General features: G+C 50.0%; 1 protein-coding gene across 5 annotated transcripts in view; it reads right to left on the bottom strand.

The window, feature by feature from the left end:
• Window positions 1-4,497: 4,497 nt before the first annotated feature.
• Window positions 4,498-9,925, bottom strand: part of LOC105468757 (solute carrier organic anion transporter family member 2B1) — a 64,615-nt gene continuing 59,187 nt past the window's right edge. For all 5 annotated transcript variants that reach the window (XM_011719083.3, XM_011719086.2, XM_071075306.1 and 2 more), the window contains exons 12-14: window positions 7,784-7,848; window positions 7,325-7,445; window positions 4,498-6,357 (exon numbers count right to left, since the gene is read on the bottom strand). In XM_011719083.3, coding sequence (XP_011717385.1) covers window positions 6,177-6,357; window positions 7,325-7,445; window positions 7,784-7,848 — 367 coding nt within the window. In that variant the 3' untranslated portion in view covers window positions 4,498-6,176. The remainder of the gene's footprint in view (window positions 6,358-7,324; window positions 7,446-7,783; window positions 7,849-9,925) is intronic.

Here is a 9,925-nt window from a genome sequence, read left to right as displayed (position 1 = left end):
AGTGGTACAATCACTGCTCACTGCAGTCTTGACTTCCTGGGCTCAAGCAATCCTCCCACCTAAACCTCACAAGGAGCTGAGACTACAGGTGTGGGTGCTACCACACCTGACTAAGTTTCTTTTTTTTATTATTTTTTGGAGAGATGGGGGTCTTTGTATGCTACCCAGGCTGGTCTCAAACTCTGGGGCTCAAGTGATCCTCCTGCCTCAGCCTCCCAAATGGCTGGGATCACAGGTGTGAGCCACTGTGTCAGCCAGGAAATTTATTACTCAGTAGTAGATTACTATATTGCTACTTTATCACATTAAATCCTCTCAACAATTCTGATGGGCGAAACTTATTTCTCCCTTTTATAGATGAGAAAACCAAGGCTCAGATGAGTGCAGTGACTTCCCATGCCTGGTAAGTGGCAGTGCTGGGATTGGCCCTCCTGTCTATTGGATTCCAATGCAGAGGGACCTGGGTTCTGTTTTCCCAGCTGAAATGTCCCCAGCTGCAGGATGAAGGCTGAGGAAATGGGGACATAAAAAGGAAGCCTCTTTCTCTGATGTGTTTTCTCTCTTCCCCCCTTTTTTTCATCCCAACCACATTAGTTAGTACTTACTACATCTATTGTGTATATGTGATTCAGGGACAAGTAAGTTTATTAGCAACAACATGGGAGTCTTAGGAGGGGGATACCTGGGCTCTTGAGTGACCTTGGGCAAGTTTCTGCACTTTTCTGGGCCTCCGTTTCTTTACCTACTACATGGCAATAATAATCCCTTTCCTGACTTCTTCACCAGGAAACCATGAGGATGGCGTATAAAAGGACTGTGTAAAATGTGAAATGTAGTGAACATGAAAAAGTTTGTTTGGACTAAGGAGCGCCCCTGACCTAGGGCTCAGACCTATACAGCCACCTCTGTACAGAGGTGAGGGCTCCCTCTCCTCTCTCACCTGGGGCTAGGTTCAGGAGATGGACAACACCGAGTGGCATTGAGAGCGTCAACCCACTTCTTCAGCCTCACCCTCCCCATGCCTTCTCTCTTAAGCCATGCTACAGCCATACTAAACTAGTGGAAATACCCCAAGCCTGCCAGGAGGTTTCTGTCTACTTTGTGCAGTTTCTTCTGCCTTGACACCCTTCCCAACTTCTCCCCTTGGTGCGTTCCCACTCATCTTTCAAGACTCGCCTTAGATGTCCCACTTTTAGGATGCCTCTCCTGACCCGGGTACAGTCCTCCTACTTCTCTTGATTGTTGCATCCGCCTTCTGCCTGAGCTGTTGGCCTTCAGCTTCTCTTTCCCGCTCAAAGACCCCATGGTGCAACCAGTGACTTTTCCAACATACAAATCTTGTCATGTCACTCCCTGCTTAAAATAACTGGCCAATGGAATAATCCATCAATCAATGCTTCAGGGATTCCTCCTTGCCCTCAGGAAAGCGTCCACACCTTCGGCTGGATCTCCATGCTTGGTCCCTGCTGGTCTTTCCAGCCTCTGCTCTCTTCTCTCTCCTTATTGCCCTGCACATGCAGTGCCCTCCAGCCACATTGCTCTTGTCACTGTATCTCAGACACACCTCTCTCTATTTTTGCTCATCCTGTTGTTTTTCCTGCCCATTCCCACCTTGTCCTCTTGAGGAAGTCCTGCCTAATCCTTAACACTAGGTCTGATATAACCTCTTGGAAGCCTTCCCTATTGGCCCCAGGAAGAGTCCTTGGCTTCCTCTTCTTCCCTCTCCTGTATGACTAACTACTCATGCTTTTGTTACTGTTTGTCAGCTTGTCTGTTTACACTGAGAGTTTGCTGAGTAGAGACTTTATCTGACACATGGTTGTGTCCCCAGCAGTGCCAGGAGAGGGGCACAGAGCAGACATGTAGGATATGTTGCTCATGTGAGTGGTTGAATGAATGAAGGGTGAGTGAATCCAACCTTGAACCATCATTTCTTGGCCAGCCCCAGAATTGCTGTTTCCTGGGGTAAGCCCATTTGATAGCCAAAGGGGAAGCAGACAGGAGGGACTGCTCTAGGAGGGAGAAAGAAAATCAATAAAAATGTAAATCTGGTTGAGAAAAGCTGTCCCAAGCTAGCTGTGGGGAGAGATAAGACTGGGCTGGCTGAGCCCTGGCTGACAGTGGAGGAGAGATTGGGGACAACGGAGCTGCGGCCAGGGTAGGGCAAAGGAGGTATGTTCCTTCCTCTGTTGTCACTGCCCCCTCCCACCCTGATGCTCTCTGTGTTTATGAAATTTTTTCTGGGACAGAAGGAGAAGGGAGCTTACAAATCCTGATCATCAGGTGTGGTGCCTGTGAGCAGGTACATGATCTTACCTGGTCCTCACAGCTTCTGGGAGATAGGAGCTAGGCATGCTCAACCTCACTTGCAGGTGAGCAAACTGAGGTGCAGAGAGGTTAAATCATTTGTTCATGGTCACACTGTAATAAGTGGCAGAGTCAAGATCTGATCCCAAGCCTGACTCTCTCCACAACTCTATAATCTTTTCACTCCATTAAGGGCTTTTGACTGGGGATCTGGGATTCTTAGGAGGTCTACACCCAGGCATCAGATGGTCTTCAACCTCTGAAATCAAATGCACAATTGTGTATTTGTCTGTGTGTGTGTTTTGTTTTATGTTTAGTGGACAGTCTATGTCTTTGATTAGATCCCCAGAGGTGGTTGTCACTTGCCCCCCATTGCCTGTACCATGTTGCCTTCCTGGAGTTGGTGGCCTTTGAGCTGGGCCTGGAAGATTGAGTAGGACTTTATGAAGTGGGGATGGAGAGACAAGCAGTGGGGTGGGGATGAAGAAGATAACCCAGGTTAGAGGGAACAGCATAAGCAAAGGTATGTGAAGGGGAAATAATTCAACACCTCCAGGCAATGGTGAGGATGTCCATGAGTTCTCTTTCACTTATGTGCATGTCAGTCATGACCCTTGGAGGCCAGCTCATGATGAGTCATCTGCCTGCCCTAGAACTTACCAGCCTCTAGCATCCCAGACCTTCCCAGGGTCTACAAGAAAAGAAACCTCAGGCCTAGGCATCAGGATGTCGGTTCTGGTCTGAGTCCTGTCCTCTGCTGACTTTACACTGGCACAATCTAGCAGGGAGACTTAATGTCTTCTCCTCCCAGTTTCCTGGTACAGGGTAAGAAAATAAGCTCACAGATGCAAATGCTTGTGGCTCTTCATTGACCAGAGGCTATATTAGGGGAGAGGACTGCCCTGGGGCCCCCACAAGGCCTGGAAAACCCCTCTGGCCCTGACCTGCTCCACCCCTTGGCTCTCGACCCATTTCTGTCTTGGGTAACTCCTGAGTCTCTTCACCATGGCCAGTTTGGAAGACTTTAGGCACAAGGACCTCGTCTTTTCCTTCAGATCTTGGCTCAACAAAGAGGTGGACTCACCGTGATATGGATACAGCTTGAGCGTCCAGGAGTCTCCCCAGATCCACGGGAGGGCCTCGGTGGTGTGTTCATGTTGTCATATTTTTGTAAAATTTGCAAAGGTAAGATACTTTAACCATAGTAGAAATTACTATTTTCTTCCCACTCCAGCTTCGTTTGTGTTTCAATTTTCCTTTATATGGGATAATTGGAGTGGCCATGGGCACTTCTGGGATCTGACCAAGGGGAAGCTGAGTGGGGAACTGATTTGAGTTGGGTTCATTAGGACATGTTTATGTGGTCCTCTGAAACACAGGATGTATTAATATTTATGTGGTTCTCTGTGTATAGATAAATCATTGCTAGTAATCTCTGTGTAGAGAATAGCTTCTAGGAATTCTACCCACTGCCCAACTCACTTGGCATGGTGATATTAAGTTGCCATATCGTGATATGAATGTGTCTCATGGCACCCAGCCCAGGAAGTATATGGTCAGTAGAGAAGAAACAGGAGAAACCAGGCTTGAAATGTACAGAGCCAGAAGCTAGTCTGTGGAAAATTCTTCTAATCATCGGGGGAGAAAATGTGTTTTAGAGGTTATGCAGGGCAGTTAACAAAAGTATTATGCATTTTTGGGGGATTGTGTGATGTATCTGTTTTGCATTCTTTTCTCATTATAGGTAAATATAGGTACTTTGTACCTAATTTTATGTTTATAATTTTGTATATTTTTCTTAAAGAGGGCTCCTCAAATTATAAAACCTTCAGTTCCCACAAGGTCTTCACATCCAACCTTGGCTCCATCATTTATTTTCTGCGATCTTGGGGAACTCACTTGTGCTTTCTGAGCCAGTTTCCTCTTCTGAAAAATGTGAATGATAATTTGGACAGGTGAGGATTCAGAAATCCTCGTGACCTTATTCCATTTTTGAAACCATTAATAGAAGAAGTCACTCAGTCAAACAAAAATTAAACCAGAATATAAAGATAGGAAAAGATGTAATATACAAGCAATAACGGTGAGCAATGAATCCAGTAAAACTTAAATCTAAGTTAATGGAAATGATGTGGTTGTTGCAAACCTCTAATGCAGTTTATAAAGAAAGAATTTTTGTAATAGAAGAGACATTATGCAAGAACAAATTTAATAATAAGCTGTATCTATAATTCCAGACTTTTTTTCCCCTGCAAAACCTGGGAAACAAGAGGGATGAAGGAATATAAACATCCTAAAAGCCTCATATTGTTGGAGACTTTGAAATTCTTGGCATTGATACATACATGCTTAGATATTTGTTAAACATTTACAGATACCAACCAGCAAAATAAAAAGGGAATTGGAACTTCTCTACCTCCCTTTTCTTTTATCACGTGGAAAAATCTCAAAGCCCTGGCACTGGGAGCTGCTCAGAAGGCAAGGGCCACATGTGACCCCAGCTTCCCCCCACCCCAAGCACAGGGCCAGGAAGCCACTGCTGGTGGCTCCGTATCTGCTGCCTCCCAAGCAGCAGGTCCCAGTGAGGTGGGGTGGCAATAGGTTGGGCTGGGAGCAGATTAATAAACTCTCTCCTCCCCGCAGGGAAATAACCAGGCCAGATAAGACTAGCCTTAAAACAAAACAAGGGCCGATGTAGAAAAGGATTGGATCATAAGACCTGAGCAAGCCATAGCATCACTCATTACACAGAGCTGAGCTTTACTGCTCCCGGCATTACAGTAATGGGCCTGACACCAGCCCAGGAATCCAGAGAACCAGGTGCCACCCCCCAAAAAACAGTGTCACAGAACTAAACATTATCCATGCTGCCCCAAGTAACACAGACCCAGGCACTCAGGAGAAAATAGAGAAATTAGGATCCTAGTCACAAAGGTCACAGGGACTTTGGTGGCCCCTGGTCACATGTGTGAAATCTTGGCAATGTGTAGGAATCAGTGAGTGCACGCTGAGTATGTGTTTGTCTGAAATTAGAAAATACCCAAGTGTGGGCCTGAGTCTCCCTCCCTGCCCCAGGGCCCAGACTTGCCCACCCAGGGCCCCTAAGGCAGGTGTTGGGCCTCACCCTCAACCATGGCTCCCTGAGGGCAAGGGCTAGAACTTCCTGAGATGGAGAGTGAGTCTCCCGGCTTCAGCTAAGGCTTCCTGGGGCCCCCACACAGGCCTTCTGAAGGCCCTGCCAAGTCTGGGTGTCCCACACCTGAGGCCAGCTCCTTCCTCCCTGTGGGAGTCTACCCAGGGGCCAGCTCAGTGCTCTGCCTCCAGGGGGCGCCAAAGGGACACTTCTTAAAGGCTGCTGGAGTTGGGGAGGAGACCTGAGTGTACACTGACCGCACAGATGGTCACAGCTGAACGAGCCTGAAGGCTGGCAAGTTCATTCCCACCTGACAGGAGATGGCTGAGGCTCAGATAGGGTGATCCAGGTGAGTGCAGACCTGGGCTGGGGCCCAGCATGGGGGGCAGCCTGGCCCACTATGGCTCACTTTGCTATCCAAGGGCCCCAGGGAAATGTATGCAATCTTTCCACCCAGGAAAGCCTGGCTCCAGGACAGCTGGCTGGCTGGGGGAAGGAGGAGGAAGACCCTCTTGCTTCAGAAATGGCCAACACAGCAAATGCCCAAACAACTCTTTGGTTCAGACTAGCAAGCAAAGGCTCAAAAAAGCATCAGTGTCTTGCCTGAAGCCACACAGCAATTTAGTGGAGGAGCCAGAATGGAACACAGGGCTCTTGACACCCAATCTTGGGCAAAGGACTCAGAGGAGGTACTGCTGTGGCTGCCACTCTTGGCCAGGTGGGGCCCCAGGACGGCTCACACTCGGGAATCCTCCGGCTTCTTCCCTGGCCCTGACACTAGCAGTTGCTGCGCTACAGCAGGGCTGGATCTGCTCTCCTTGGTCCTTGCCTCTTTGTCCTGCTGCCTCAGGATGGCCAAAACTAAGGCGAAGCAGATCACGGAACCTGTTTTGAAGAAGAACTGGAGGCCGATGAACCTGGGGAAAGAATGGGAACCCTTGAACTCAAGAGCGGCCAGGCCAGGGCATGGACATCAGCAGTCATCACTCATTGTGAAATCAGAGGCACCGAGGCCTCAGGGAGACACTGACCTCTGCTGCAGCTCTTCCCTGAAGGAGAGGGAGAGGCTCTGCAGAGAAGCCCTGGGTGGGAGCAGAGGCCTGGCCATCTTCATCGCCATGTCTTGGACTCTGCTCTGTGGCCTGGGCTGGCCCTGCCTGTCTCCGAGCCTAAGGGCTCAGAGGGCCTGACAAGTAGAATTTTATATTGCCCTACCTGTCCCAAGAACAAACGGGTTCCCTCTCCCCTGTTTAACTATCAAGGCCCTTGTCTGACTTTTCCTCTTCTAGGAAGCCCCCTGTGGACAGTCCCAGCCCACAGGAACTGCGCCCTCCTCACCTCCTCAGAGCTGAAAGTGAACAGCTCCTTGTCCCCAGCCCTGCTATCAAGTCCTCTCCACATCCATCCCAGGCCAGCCGCCTCTGTGCCTTCAGGTTCCTTTGAGTTCCCCATTGTACAGATGGGAAGACTGAGCCCCAGGTAAGTCCCATGATGAGGGAGACAGAGCTGGGCCTGAAACCCAGGCCTCCTGTGTCCTAGACAGAGCTTCCTCCCCAGCCCTTCACCCCAAGTCCCTCTTGCAGCATGGCTGCTCCTCTGTTTCTCCCCAAATCCCTGCATAGACGCTGTGGTCAAGGCCCAGCTCTGCCAGTTATTAGCTGTGTGACCTTGGGCTACTTGCTTTAACTCTCACTTTCTTCATCTATAAAAGGAGGGGGGCAGTGTCTAGCTTGAAGGACTGGTGAGCTCAGCACTGAATATATAATGGCACCTGTCACCTAGCAGGTAGACTTAAATGAAACCTCCCCTGCCTGCTGGTATCCTGCCTGGGACTCTGAGAGTATTTCCAGCACCCTTCCCACAAGCCGTCAAACCAGGTCTCACCGGTTTCGGAGCAGGTCGTTATTGTAGTAGCGACAGACAGCTCGACGCCCACAGCTCAGGGCCCAGTGCACGCAGGTGGTATCGATGGCGCTGCCGTGGATCACGGGGCTGGGCATCCAGGCTGAGGGAGGCAGTGCTCAGGGGATAACGAAGGCCCACTGTCCTGCCCTGCCCCCTCCCTGGCACATACAACCCCTCAGGGGCTCTGGGTTACTGGGGCCTCTTGGCTCTCTGGCCCTCAAGCCCGCCCCACCCCTGTATCTGAGGTAGCTTCCTGATGGGTTGTCTAGCCTCTGCCTATACACCCCGCTGTAGGAGAGCTGGGCCAGGTCTGTCACCCCATGGGCTTGTGAGCCCTAAGATCAGGGATTGAGTTCCGCTCATGCCTGTGCCCCAGGCCTGGCACACAGTGGGCATCTGGACCCCATCACCACCAATGGTCCCAAGCAAGATCTTTACCCAAAATCCTCAGGAACATGAACTGGATGCCCACGGCCAAAGTCTTGTCTTCTTTCTTCACTCCTCTAACAAGCAGAGACATGGGCAACATGAGGTTGGAGGGGTTCCAGCCCCCAGGGGCCAGGCATCAATGGTGAAGGGTTCTCATCATGCCCTTCTCTCCCACCACCCAGCACCAGCCTCCCTCCCATCTGATGATCTAAGCTGGGGGGCTCAGGGACGTACCCCATCCCTTTTCAACCTGCAGAGCCTGGTCCCATATACAAGACAACACACCCACTGACCATCAGGGTCCTGTGCTGACCTCTGTATGTTTCTGGCCACAGACATCACTCCTCTTCCTCCACCCACTGGTCCCATCAAATTCTCCCCTTACTCCTACAGTTGGCAAGACCTGGAGCTGGGACAGCCAGACACTTCCCCAGCATCCCCAACCACTGTAACGCCACAGCCTGCGATCCTCTGGCTCCTGCCAGACAACACCAGTGGCCAGCATTTATGGAGCACTCACTACGGGCTCAGTAATTCTGCCCTGCAACCCCACATCACTCCCATGAGTGAGATGTACATTAGCCCCATTTTATAGATAAGGAGACTGACACTTAGACAGATTCAATAACTTGGCCAGGATCTCATGGCCAACAGCGGTCAGGGCCCTCTCCACGCAGTCCTGAGGCTGTGTTCTCAACTCCTTTTAGTCAGGCTGCCTGTTGGGCATCTGATTCCTCTATTTTCTCTCCCAGGCCGGCTTGTGTTCTAGATCTACATGTCTTCTAGTATTTGCGAGGGGCTCCATTTCCCTTCTAATTTCCTAGAAAGTAGATAGTGAATAAAATAATCCCAGGAGAAGGAAAATGGAAATTATCTTGCTCTGAGGTCCCTGTGATATTGTGAGATACATATTTGGTCTTCCCGGCATACACTCCTACAATTCTTGGACTTTTCAAAGTGAGAAGTGTCTTTTTGTCTGCTAATAAGTGGACTGATGGTGAGCAGCCCCTAGGGAGCTTCAAGTTGGGGCTTGGTCACCAGAGGGACCAAGGCAGGATTAGAGGGTAGGGACTTTCAGCCCCAACCTCCAGCAAGGGGAGAGAGGCTAAAGGTTAAGGTGACTGCCAATGTCCAGTGATTTGATCAATCATGCCTACATAATGAAGCTTTGGAGAGCTTCCGGATAGCTGAACACATGGAGGTCCCTGCAGGGTGCAGCCAGGGAGGACATGAAAACTCCTCCCCCATACCTCGCTGTGTGCATCGCTTCATCTGTATCCTGTGTAATATCTTTTATAATAAACGGATAAAGTCGATGTTTTCCTGAGCTCCGCAAGCCACTCTAGCAAATAAAGCAAACTCAAAGATGGGGCTGTGGAAATCCCAGCGTATGGCTGGTCAGTCAGAAGCACTGGTAAAACAGCCTGGGGCTTGCGGTTGGCACGGGAAGTGGAGGGGAAGTCTTGTGGGACTGAGCACTGAGCTTGTGGGGTCTGATGCTGTCTCCAGCTAGATCGTGTCAGAATAGAATTGGAGGACACCGGTTGGGGTCCACTGCAGAATTAATTGCGTGCCTGGTGTGTGGGAAAATACCCCCACACTTGTTGCAGAAGTCTTCTGTGTTGATTGTTGAGTGACAGAATAGAAAAACTGTTTTTCTCAGCCGAGTGTGGTGGCTCACGCCTGTAATCCCAGCTGTTTGGGAGGCCAAGGTAAGTGGATCACTGAGGTCAGGAGTTCGAGACTGGCCTGGCCAACATGGTGAAACTGCATCTCTACTAAAAATACAATTAGCTGGGTGTGGTGGTGGGTGCCTGTAATCCCAGCTACTAGGGAGGCTGAGGCAGGAGAATCACTTGAAGCCAGGAGGAGGTTGCAGTGAACCGAGATTGCACCATTGCACTCCAGCCTGGGCGACAGAGCAAAACTCCTTCTCAAAAAAAAATTTTTTTTTCTCACTCAGTCCTCTTATCCCAGTCCTCACCCCAGGAGACCCTGATTTTGAACTCAGGTGACAATTTGTCAGGGCCAGCAGGCACTCTTAGGATGAGGGCCACAAAGATCTTGGCCCAAAAGGCAGTGCTCAGCATGGGCTGGGTCCACAGTGGGCACCTGATAAGCGCTTATATGTAGCCTTGAAGCAGCATTCAG

This window comes from Macaca nemestrina, chromosome 12, assembly GCF_043159975.1.
Source record: "Macaca nemestrina isolate mMacNem1 chromosome 12, mMacNem.hap1, whole genome shotgun sequence".
NCBI classification, from domain to species: domain Eukaryota; kingdom Metazoa; phylum Chordata; class Mammalia; order Primates; family Cercopithecidae; genus Macaca; species Macaca nemestrina.
Note: the sequence above shows the minus strand (reverse complement) of the source record. Positions and strands in the feature narration are given on the sequence as shown.